A 12,702-nucleotide genomic window follows, 5' to 3' on the forward strand; every position below is an offset into this window, starting at 1 on the left:
GGAAATAACAATTAATTATTAGTTAATTATAAGGTTATACTATGTAAGTACAGTGTAATATAATATAAAATAACATTTATATAGGCGTCATATTATTTAGGTTAATTATAAGAGGTTAACCCATAAAGTAATACAAAAAAAACACTAGCTTTTAATGCTAAACAGTGTTGAAATCCTCTTCCCCATTGATGCACTGTGACACAGACCATGTCTTTGTAAGGGCCTCGAGAGCATCCCCTCTCCCAGCAGCTCGGCTGCCAGGGCTCAGGGCCAGCTCAGCAGCAGTGCAGCTGGGGCTGCACCCCTTTCCCCTCGATGACTTTGGGGTGAGAGTCCCAGGCAGCGCTGCAGGGAGGCCGCAGCCAGGGCCGTCCCAGCCCTGTAAGGGCTTTTGCTCTCTGCAGTTACCTTTCTTCCATGTTCTTACTGATGGGAAGAATTTAGGAATTAAGAGCCAAAGTACCCCATTTACGTTTCTCTTTGTAATCTATTCTTGTGTTTTCTTGAAACAGAGAACTCAAAATATGAATACTTTAATAAGCAATTTATTTGTTTAAAGATGTTGCACAGATGGGAGGACCGCCTTGTCACTGTGGCTGTTATTTTGTTGCAGGTAGTTGAGATGACTGGATGCCAACTAGACTTGGGCAGGCTTTCTAGTAAGCAAAGGATGTAGGATGGAATCTGTCTGCTTTGCTTCTCCTGGGCATGAGTCTGATAGAGAAAGTTCTTCAGGGAAAGGGAGAATAACTGGTCCAGTGACTGGTTTGGTCAAGCCTGGTTTGTCTACATGAGTCTTTTCTCCATCAGGGGCTGGTGGACTAGGCATACATTCTATAGCCTTAGGTGGAATTGGCTTTCTATCTTCACGCTCATTTTGGCTATCTCTTAGTTTATGAAATGAGATGTCCTCGGTTGAAGGAGGGAGAATTTTGACACAGCCCATTGTTTTTCCTAGATGTAGGGAGAAAGGATTGGTTTCTGAAGGGGAAGCTTGTTGATGATTCTGGCTGGATTCTTCAGATCTCTGGTCAGTTTGTAGTTTTCCTTCTTCATTGACAGGATCCTAAAAAAAAGGCAACAAATATCACATTTATTGAAGCTGTTACAAATTTTTTTCTGATATGAAGAAGATCACCCTTCATCTACAATTCCAGTTTGCAAAGACCAGCTGCAGAACAGAAGCATGAAGGATAGACAAATGGAACTTCCTCTTAAGCCAGTGCATGAATCCTGGGTAACTACACTTTGCCTTCCTTTTGTTATTTATTACTATTTCTTTGTAGATCATGTTGAGCACAGTCTGTGTGATTGACTCTCTACTTTCTCTCTTGCCTTTTTATCCACCTAGCAACAGTCTGCTTTATCACAAGAGAGATTTCTTCCTGATTTGGCCGTATCACTTTCTTGAACTCCATATCTTTATGCATTAGAAAATTTTAGAATGGCTGGGCTTTCAGGAGTTCAATTCTTGTTTTGTAAAGGAGTGTTACTCTTGCAATATTAAGATTAGATTAAGAAATACCTGTGGGCTGTAGATTTCACAGGATATTGTGACGCTCTCCTTGTGTTCCATGTCACTGTTTATTACAGAGCCTTTGCAGAAACCCATTTTCTGGAAGAAGAAAATGCAAGTATTATTTTCATATTGTAGTGCTGATACTTAGCTCTTATCTTGTAAAATAGGTGATTTTGAAAGGCTGAGTTGTTACAGCTTCTACATGTATTTGTAGGGATAAGCAGCTTGGGCAAACTTTTATTTTGGGATTGGCAAGCTTATAAAGGAAGGCAGCATTTTGAAAAAGGCTTTATGTTTACAAAGGAGGGTTAGGTAGCACAATAGTAAAAATAAGCTGTCTACTTGAGGTCTGGCTACAACAGCACACGTAAGTTCTGCTGCAGCAGAGTATTCCCATGGAAGTAAGGTGTGTAGTAGAGCACAGTGTTGTTTCTCAGGCAAAACCAAATTCTCATCATACTAATGAAAGAATCCATGACAAGATGTTCCTTCTAACAACTGTGTGTACTGGGCTGCAGGTAACATGACTTGGATCTCAGTGAAGATGGGACTTGAAATGGAATGTCTCATCAGCGTGCCTGCTTAGTCTTTCAGTTTCTTCCATATTTTTTTCTTTATGAATGTTTCCTGAATGTTTTCCCCAACTGAGTTAATGGTAGTGTGAATATACTCTTTGTGCTCTGTTTGCAATTCATTGTCCGTATCTGTTTATTTGGAAAAATCCTTAAGAATATTTCTCTTTTGTAAAGCAATGGCTACCCATCTTTTCTGGACTTATTTTTGTTTGTTTTGGTTTTCTTTGTTCATAGACTTCTAGGAAATACTTTGGAACTTTTACTGAAAATTCTCCTCTATTCTAAAGTAGTTTGTATACCTGCAAGGGCTACCACCCATAGGGAGACCTCTGTGGGTTTTGGTTCTTGTCTGCAGAGAACCAATGCTTAGGCCAAATATTCACTGAGGAATCATAGTATCTGTTTGTACTTACAGCTAATTCAGGTGAAAGAGGCTTGCACTTGGAGATGTCAGCCATTGGGTTCCTTTTGGAGCAGGATGTCTCCTGAATTACAAACTCTACAAAATGTGCCGGACCAATGACCCACTGTTAATAACAGACCGGTGAGAATTAGCCCTTGTGTGCATGTCAAGGAGGAGAAAAAGTCCTACAGACCTTGAAATTGATGTAAATCTCTTTTTAAGCGTGGAAAGAGCAGGTAATATTTGGGATATTGCTTCCCCAAATGATTTTTACCAGTGCTACTTTATTGCTTATTTTTTACTTCTTACATATGCACAGTCCTATTAACGTGTGGATTAGCTATAGTTCAAACAAATTTGTTTTTCCTGATAGGTTAGTGTTCACATAGAACTATAAAGCCAAAGAGTCTGTTCATTGTCTCATTGATCATTTCAGACTGCTTTAATGAAGAGGATCCCTTTTTCCATTTTTTGAAATGCAGGTACCTCTGGGTTGGAAAATTGATTAAATATTGCATTGTAGTACTATGTTACAAAGAGCGAAATCCCCTTTGCTATCTATCCATAATGAATTTTAGAGAGACTGGATATTACTCTCATAAACAGTATTTAGCCAGGAGATCACTAATTCTCTGTTATTCTAATATTAGTTTTAAACCAGGCTTAAAGTCATTTAATGTATCACAGATCTGTGTAAGAAGGGATGACTGTGCTTTATTAAATATGTTCTAGTGGGGAGCCATTAATATACAGTGATGATGGAGGGAAGAGCTCACAGTGAAGCTTTCCTAGATTTTGTAATGTCAATCTTCAGTTTTACAAGGAGTTCTTTTTGCAACTGATGGAGTCAAAATCTTGGATCAACGCAGATCCTTATTTCCCAGGAGAATTCTCCATGGAAGTAATCTCTGTGCTATACATATACAGCTTCTAAACAATCTGTAACGTGTAACAAATCATAGAAAGTATAACAGGTGGATCCATGTTTCTTGATGGCGAAAGCAAGTCATACGAGCCTTGGCTTACCTGCATTGAAGCTCTTGTGACATTGAGGACAGAAAAATAATGAGTTTGTTCACTCTCTTCATTGAACTTGGCAAGGCTTTTAACGGCAGTCTCCAGATATCTGGGCTCAGTTGGACAGTCATCAACTGGGCAGTCAGGACATACTCCCCAAATATATCTGGGTGGAACTTTTTTAATTCAAACAAAACAATGCCATTAGAGAGGAATTTTCAGAACCAAAGGAACATGTTGGCTTTGTAGGTCACTTCAAACACATGTGTGTCCCCAACCCTACCTGCCTGAACTGCAGAGTAAAGATATGTTCATGGATTCACTCTACATTTTTGAAAATGTTATTGGATTCAGAGATACCTCAGAAGAAAGCTCAGGCCGTGGACAGTGGGCTTGCTGTTCTTACTTGCCCTTCACAAACCCATACAAATACTCTTTGGGCCAGAATGTAAAAGGCCAGATAGAAGCTGTGGATTTCCCAGACATAAAAACAGTTATTCTCTGCCTTGCTTTGTGCTGCAGGACTGCTCTGGCCTTGTGATCGCTGACCTGAGAAAAATAGGTCAGGTGAAAGCTAATGGAGACACTGTGTTGCCATAATTACGACTAAAATGCAAAGTAATACTATACGGCAAGCTACTTTTCCAGTCCTTTTTAAAAGTGAGTGTAATAAATAAAGACATACCTGGCTGCAAAACGCACTCATAAGTATTCAGATGAGCAATTTTTCTTGACTGATTAATGTAGATAATTGCTTTGCATTGACCATAAACCTAAAACAATGTAAACATGTAGAAACAATTAACCTTTAACAGCCTTTGCAGCGATAGAGTGAGTGGTTGGTTTTCTTCTCAAAGTCATGAAATCATTTCCAAGAAGAATATTGTGTTAATACTCAAGTGGAAATGAAGCATGTTTCTCTTCTGAATATCCCATTTAGAAATAAAAACTCAGATCTTCCCCTGGTGTCCATTCTGAGTTACACTTGTGCAGTGCTTGTCTGCAGAATGGCCTATGCAGGGCCACTCTTCTGTGGGCTGAGAACTGCCCAAGTGTCACAGAGCGCTTTACCCAGCCTGTACCCTGTGGTCCAGTTCCTTGTATTCCAGCTTCCCCCTCCCCCCATCCTCACAGCAAGGAAGCAGAGTGATATGAACGACCCTAAATAAGTTTTGTGGCACAGTAATACCACCACGAAACACTGGCTTTTGCCAGAAAATAAATTCTGACCTATTAATATTCATTTTACCTTTATGCTTGAAAGTCAAATTTAAGTTCTCTGAGTGCTTCTTAAATATAATCAGGACCTCTAGGACAAACATTTCTAGACTTCATAGAAGCCATTCTTTCTTTCATATGCAGGGCTAGCCAGTCTCCATTCTTTGAGGTTACTTTTCACTTCTTTGGAATAATTTTGGTCACCTGTAGTAACAGTCTTAATTCACTTTGTAGCTTATCTTGCTGGGCTTTCTGTTTTCTCCCCTTTACAACATAATCTTTGCAAAGTTGTTGGAATAAAAGTAGAATTAAAATGAGCTAAAAATCCCATGTTATATAAAAGCGAGTTTCTTCTCTTCTTGACTGTCATTAAAATAAACTCTTACAGGGCTAAATAGTGCCCTGGCATAGCTGTTTAGCTATATCTGCTTATTAGTTCTGGTCAAAATTTTTCTTCAATTTTCATTTTATAAAATAAATCTTACCACTCTATAAATTGGCCAGAAAGTACAGAGGAAAACTGTGAACCGTACAAATGGGGTTTGATTTTTTTCTAACTCAGGCTCTGCTGTCTATTAAGAGTGCATGCATAGGAATTTTGTTGTCTGCAGTAGTATCTGAGCAACCCACATACCTGAGATGAAATATGAAAATAAAATCCTTACAGTTGCATGAGCTGGTCTGACCCTGCAGTTCTTCCACAACTTTTTGCTGAGCACGTGGCATTCGGTATCCACTACGTCCAAGAAGAGATAGAAGACAGAACCAGTGATCTCCTGAGCACAAAAAAAAGAAAGGGTCACATCCCAGTTTTGTACAAAATGCATCTAAAAAACTTCCATACGCACATTTGGACTGAGATTATGTCTTATTAAAGAGGGAGATAAAACTAAATGAGTTGATTTCACTGGTTTATGGAGAAAAGAAACCACTTTATAGAGCAAGAGCCTTGTAGAAGTCTGGGGCCGGTGTCTGTACCATTTTGACATGGTATTTCCTGTTTCCTGTGTCTCTCTTGTATAATACCAGCTCTACTACTCTGGTTGTTATGAGGTTATTATAAAATCTACACATCTTTTTGTCTACCTGCTTCGGTATACATCATTCTCCTCTGGGGATAGGATAATTTGGGGTTTATTCAGAGCTCAGCAGATCTCTGAAGGTTTCATTATCCTTCTTTTAATTTTCATAAAAAGAGCGCTGTGCAAGGGCCTTTTGATATCTGCTTGGTATTGAATAAAAGCTTGTATCTTTTCTGCACCGACAAAAAGATCCCTTCCTCAATGCTGCTGATGCTAGTGCTGCTGATGCTAGTACTGCTGATGCCACGTGTGCTGGGAAGCTTGAGAGCCAGAAGAGATTTGGCAGCAGCACAGAACTGATTGCCTTTGTGGCAGGATGTTCTGGTGCAAGGGGAAGAAATGAAGTATTTTGGCATGATTTGTAATTTTGGTTAAGTGGCTGTTGTTGAAGTTAATCTAGAGTATCGGGTATGAAAGAAGGCTCTGTCCTACTTGCATGTAAGTTAATAGCAGATGGCTTATTAGTTTCAATTAGAGCAAAACTGAGCCACAAGTTGCTTAAGGGCAGATTAGAATTTGAAGTCATTTTGAAAATGCTTTTATCCTAAGTACTGGTTAAAAATGTGGGAGGAAGGAACTTGGACTGGTTGAATATACACATATATTTCTTGAAATTTTTGAGGTGCATTGAAGGTAGTATAAGATTGTTACTGTCAATGATTATCCCTGACATTGCCAACTGCTTATTATGTACTCTGTTCCAGCAACAGCAAGAATGTGACAAAGGGCTTAGATTGCCTAGTGTGTTATTACAGTGTCTCAAAACACCTTATTTGTAGGATATGCTTATTAGATGCTTACACAAAATAATAGGAGCAAATTAAACTCCCAAAGAAACAAAGAACAAAATGTGTCCTAATTAAATAAGTTAAGATTCTAGGGAATTAAGTGGCAAACCGAATCCCGAGCAAGGCCCAGAATCCCCTTGTGCTGAGCTGGACTTGGCATGGGTGAAGGGAGAAGCGAGGAGATGAACCAAGTGGTTTAGAGCATGCCTGCACTCAGCTTTGTCCACAGGACTAGGGAAGTGCCAGCTCCGTGACTGGCAGTGTGGGTTCTGGGCCAGCCCACAGGTGTCCTACGTGGAAACAGCTCTCAGAAGAGCTGACCCAGTGCTTTATGTGTTTGGGCCTGGTTATTTAAAGTTATCCCTTGCTGGTGCCAGTAGCTTCAGCTGTCGTTAACACAAAGTAGTAATAAACTAAGCATGCATGGGGACATAAAACATTTGAGGATATGAGAGTGATATTCCATATGTATTCCCTGTGTAATTTTTGCACTTGAACTGGTTTGGATTTCATCTGGAGAGTGAGTCATCATTTAGAGATGTGTAAAGGAATTCCCTGGTCCCGAGCTGGATGTGTTTCCACCTGTTAGCGCTCACATCTTTTGTGCAAAATGTGTGGTGACTTATTAGCTCTTGTGCTCCAACTGCTCAAGGCAGTGGGGGGAAGGCATAATATGAAATTAAATCCAAGTAGTGGTGTTTCATATCAAATCGGAACTGATGCCTGGAGCTATTCCAGGGGCAGGCAGCAGAGAATCTTGCCTGAGCTTTGCTCTCTAATTGCCCACAGTGGTGATGAAACTGTTTCTATTCATCTATGCATAAAGGTGACATGGCCCCCGCAGTCCTGTGAACGTAGATTTACATTTGTCTCAGAATATTTTGCAGTTCAGATAACTATTGCCAGGGAATAATGACAGACACAGGGCTCTTCGTGAGGGAAACAGATGTAGAGCAAGCAGGTAACTTACCTGAGGATGTTCTCGGACACTGGCAATGCGATAGAGACTGAGGACGTAGCCCTCTGCTCGGTCAGCATTGATCTGGCGGAGAGCCAGGTCTGCAGCCTCCTCCACTGCAGCCTCATTGCAGGCTGGGGAGAGCAGCGTGCCTGGCAGCTCTCTGGCAGGAGCAGAGGCAGCCCAGGAGCAAAGTGCCTGCGTGCTAAAGAGCACTGAAATAAGTAAGAGCATTCTGCTTAGAAAAAGCAGTGCGGCTGATCAGAATGGTAGGTTGGTACGGAGAAGCTGAGAGAGGTGTGAAATAGCAGGCTTTGTAATGGAACTGTGTCTTTATAAACTTGTGTCCTCTCTTTATTACGTACTACCCATCACCTTTAAACCTACAGCTACAATTGCAAACACTAAGTCAATGATTACAAGGTTTTATGTAAGCGTTGTGGCTCCTTCTGAGACCAGAGAGCACTTTCTCTTTCTGCCTTTACAACTCCAGTTCAGACTTGGTTGGGCAGATCGCATAACTTTGACCTCATCACAAGGCACAAGAATATACACAGAAAGCTGCCTTCTTAAGGAACCAGTGGTGCTTAAAAAAACCTGCATGCAGCACAGCTCTGTTCTGTCAGTGATCCAGGTTTTCTCCCAAGTAAAACAATGACAGAGGTCTCACTGGTTTGATTGGAAGCAGGATAAGAGCCAAGGGGCTGACGGATTTCATACCTGACATTTCTGTTTGTTAAATTTGAGTTGTAAACAAATATACCGGCTCTTCAAGTTATATGCTGTCAACTTGGAACTTTGCTGGGACAGAAAGGTCAGGCTGGATTCCTTCTCTGAGTATTTCTACTCACTTGGTTACCTGCAAATTATTGTTAACCCTTAGCCATGGCGAAGCAAGCAAAAAGCAATCCATGTCCAGGCAAGAGGGCTGTGGACAAGTGGCCTGCTCAAGCCATTACATACTATTGTACATACATACAACATGATGGCAAGGCAATGTAAAGCCTTAACAGTTGCATCATGGTGTCTGCGTTTAACCAGAAATTTCCGTTGTCTTCATTTGGGACTTAACAATCACTGTGACTGCATACAGTAGCAGAGATGTGGTAAGCTGAGATCTGTTCTCGCCCCAAAGGCCCCACTTCTCTTGGTGGAGTGCTCCAAAATGAGCCGCTGCGAGAGGCTGGAGGAAACAGACAGTAAATGAAGCAGGGTTGCCAAAACGTTACTGGGTGAACACTCCATTGCAGAATTCGTTCCCTCACAGTGCCTTGACTCCAGCCCACTCATCTTTTGTTGCCTGGAACTCTCAGTTTATCAACACCTTCCTGGTATTTGATCCCCAGCTCTGATTTCCCTGAACCTTTCCTGTTTCATCCCATCTTTCCCTACCATCTGACTTTGTTCTTACTGCCACATTGAGCAGAACACTTTCTGAACTTGCTATCCTTCCCTCTTGCTTCTCACGCCAAGTAGCAGGTGCTGTTTTCTTTTTATCTCCTCTAACCTTAACTTTTGGCTGCATCTGGTTTCCGCTCCTGCCTGGCAGTGGCTAGCTTTGTAACCCTGTGGGTTTAGAGGCAGGCACAGTTGCACGTGGACCACCCCTCTCCCTCCCCCCAAATGTTAACATGCTGCTGCATTTTTATTGCCTAAGAACCAAGTTTAGAGATGGAGAACTGTCTGAAATTATATGCTGAGAGGTGAGAGGGAGGTGGTCTGTAAAAAAAAAAAAGAAAGTTACAGACCTGGGACTGGTTATATTAATTTCAAAGGGGAAAATCTAAGAGGGAGTGTATAATGTAAACTAGAGGAAGAACTTCGTTTGATTTTATGTAACCAATACCTTCCTCCTTATGCCATGTCTTGCCCTTTCTTTTTGTCTTTAAATTATTCCTTTTGTACTTTGAATCAAGGAAAATGTACATCCAGTTGGTTGCCAGTGCACATCATCGCTGCACAGCTCTGCCAGAATTAGTCCAGAGAATTCTCCGTGGACTTCAGCTGCTCATCCTGTAACTGTGCCTTAGCCAGATGATTTAGGACCTCACTTTTATGCATTGTTCAGTGTTACTGTCTTCCTTTTACTGTATGGTGAAAATTGGCTCAAGGAGAAGAGTCCTACCTACTTAATATTTAGCTCCCTGGCTTCTCTCCTCTAACCACTGCCACAGCCTGCTCCAGTTTAAACTGAAGGAAGCCACTGGAGAATCATAAGCCTGTGGCTAGAGGCCTGAGGAACAAAGAAAATTGGTCAGCAGTGTCACCATTTTAATTATTTTAGCACTACTCAGTGCTCTGCTTTCATTCCTTTTCAGCAACATTAAATAATACAGTCCTGATGTGACTGAGGGCTGTGACTCGGGGGGAACCCATTCACTGACTTGGTGGCTGTCCCCCTTGTATCGCACAGCACATGCTCAGCTCTGCAGGTTTATTATTTCCTTTGACTTATCCCCTTACTGCTGAATTTGGAGGTTAATTTGCCAGCTAAGAGACTGCACTGTGGTCACTATTGATTCTCAAGTGATTTGCTGAGTACAGATGAAAAAGGGTCATGGTAAATTCAGCCTGGAGAGAATTTAGTTTGAAATGACAGTGGTGTGCCTTGTGGCTAACCTGCCAGGAGCTCCATGCTTGAGAGGAGTGTGAGCAGCTGTGTGCAGCTCACCTGTTGTCCTGAAGGACTGGAGAAGTGACAACTGCCATTACCTGGGGAGTACCCCAGTAAAAGTTAATAGTGTTCCAGTGAGAGGTGGTCCTGCAGTATTTCACCTTGAACAAGTATCAGAAGCAGGGTAACCATTTCCCTAGTCCTCATCGTCAGTCATGGGAGGCTCTGTGATCACAGCTATCTGTTGGAAGACACCATGTACCTTTAGCCTTTCATCTATATTGGGTGAGGAAGTAAGAGTGCCAGGGATGCACAAAGTTGTCTCTATTTAACACCATTGTAAAGATATTTTGTTTTAAATTTATAGATCACTGGTGGTATAGAGAATCTTAGGTCATTAGCTCAGCGACATTCCAAATATTTTCCTCAGCAAGACAGCAGGATCAAGCACAGGGAATGTCCCCAGGGAGGTGAGTGGGATTATACATACATCCAGGAAGACCTGCAAGAGCACTGGGGCTGGAACCCTTCTAAGAAGACTTCGGTTGGTGGCAGAGATGGAAAACTCAGATAGCAGGACCAAAGGGGCACATAGCTGCTAGACTGAGCCACCTCAAATGTCACCACTTGCTTTTCAAACTCAGAGTGCAGGCTAATGTACAGATTGTATCCTGGGGGAAAGGGATACAAGGGATGAGTGTTGAGAAACACTGCTGTAGCCATAGTACAGGAACAGCAGAAGCAGCAATGCGGACGCACTCACATTGTTCCTTGTGCCTGGGAATGCTTCCCCTGCGGCTAAAGCATAATAACTCATTTTCTTTATCCTTACAGTACATGGCATTTCTATGGAGATGGGTGCCAGTTAGTACTGGCTGTGTCGGTGCCTCTTATAATGAGGAATTGTTATATCCCTGACTCTGTTCTTTGTACTCTTCCTCCCACTGGAAAGGAAAAAATTCCTCTGTTCAAGTAGCTGACCTCAAAACATGGACACAGCTGGGAAATCTGTGCATGTCCAGGCAAAGCAGCACATGAAGTACATATGCTTTAGCAAAACAGGGTTTGAAAACACTGAAAAGCATTGTCAGTCAGTGAAGCAGACCTGACAAAACTATTCACACTGCATTTCAGGAAGGGAGGCATTTGTATTTTATATATTGCCATTTAATAGTGCTCATTGCCCAGAGAATCTATTAGTAAATGCTGAATCTGTTACTAAGGTCCAAGCGCATGAATACAGAGCTATACTGAAGGGAGACAAAGTGACTGCTTCAAAACTGTTATGGAAAATGTGTCCTTAGGAGGACAAGTGTTAAGGGGAGAAATGGTTTGCAGTTACAAGCTGGAATCACAAGAGAGCGCAGAGTAATTCTGCTATTCTTTTTTATTAATTTTAGGAAAGAAATGAGTAGTTAAGCCAGGTGTAAGAGAGATACCATGGAGCATGGAGGCTGTGGGTGCTCTGCTACGTATCCTTGCTTTGTGTGGTTGTAAAATGCAAAAGAAAATGAAGCATTTCTTGAGTTCAGAGATCCCTGTTGGCAGGGATCCCTTTTATAAGCTTGCTGTTTCTGCCAGTGAAGAATTTTCTGAGTCTGGAAAACGCTGTCTTATATAACTTAGTGCTGACTCCATAATATACAAGACCATTTGTTTGGTTTGGTTAAGACAATTCCTAGTTTTAAAAATCCAAAAGCTATGAAATCTATTTCTTCTGGACAAATTAGACACTGAGTCTTGTTCACAGTAATGAAGTTATGAGTTATAGTAATGCACACCAAAATAGTAGCCATTTCATTAATCCTCTTCTGTATCTCGTGCAGCGAGGATGGGAAGGCAACCCACCTTACCACCTCAGAAATTTTATGCAGCTCAGTCCTAGCAATGTTTAAATAAATGCTTGCATGCTGAACATATGAGAGTCTTGCAGCACCCTTCCTGCAAGAACCCAGCATATTCCTGAAAGGTGGGAGCTGCTTGCTTCAGAGGGAAGAGCTGAGTTGGTTGGGAAGAGTTGGTAGTATGCTGCCATCATGTTATACTATGGCTTACAGAGCCTGGGCTGATTTTCTCCTTTTTTTTTCCCCCTCTGCACTCCCAGTACGAGTGCATAAGTCTTTACCTGTCCCCCCTGACACAGTGGAGCAGAAGCTGTATAGCAACCTGTTGCACTGTCACCAAGAACAAATGTTAGTTATCTTGCTTACTGAATACAGGAAGGTTGTAACTAGGAGAATAGAATAGATTATTTGAAACAGTTCAGAAATGACATATGTACTTCAGGTTTTGCTGCCTGCATGGTAATTATCTTGTAGCAAGTGCTGTTCCTGGTTAAAGATTCATGACTGACTTTGAGACTGTTCCCCTGGGCCTGCAGAATTCCAGTCTAGCTGACAGTGAAGATCCTTCTGGCCCCTGTGTCTTATTACTTCTCCACCTAGAATAGATTTTGGCTGTAATAAGTGAGAAATACAGGGAGGATTTGGCTGCTAGGACAATGGTAAATTGCCATTGCTGTCTGGGTC

General features: G+C 41.6%; 1 protein-coding gene across 1 annotated transcript; it reads right to left on the bottom strand.

Annotated features, from left to right (window-relative positions):
* On the bottom strand, positions 530 to 7,872 carry FETUB (fetuin B). The gene is made up of 7 exons (XM_021394667.1): positions 7,573 to 7,872; positions 5,398 to 5,508; positions 4,200 to 4,287; positions 3,524 to 3,690; positions 2,508 to 2,621; positions 1,526 to 1,615; positions 530 to 1,066 (listed from the first exon to the last, which is right to left on the bottom strand). The coding sequence occupies exons 1-7, from the start codon at positions 7,792 to 7,794 to the stop codon at positions 638 to 640; spliced, it is 1,221 nt and encodes a 406-aa protein (XP_021250342.1). The 5' UTR covers positions 7,795 to 7,872; the 3' UTR covers positions 530 to 637.

Source organism: Numida meleagris, chromosome 4 (assembly GCF_002078875.1).
Source record: "Numida meleagris isolate 19003 breed g44 Domestic line chromosome 4, NumMel1.0, whole genome shotgun sequence".
In the NCBI taxonomy this organism is placed as follows: domain Eukaryota; kingdom Metazoa; phylum Chordata; class Aves; order Galliformes; family Numididae; genus Numida; species Numida meleagris.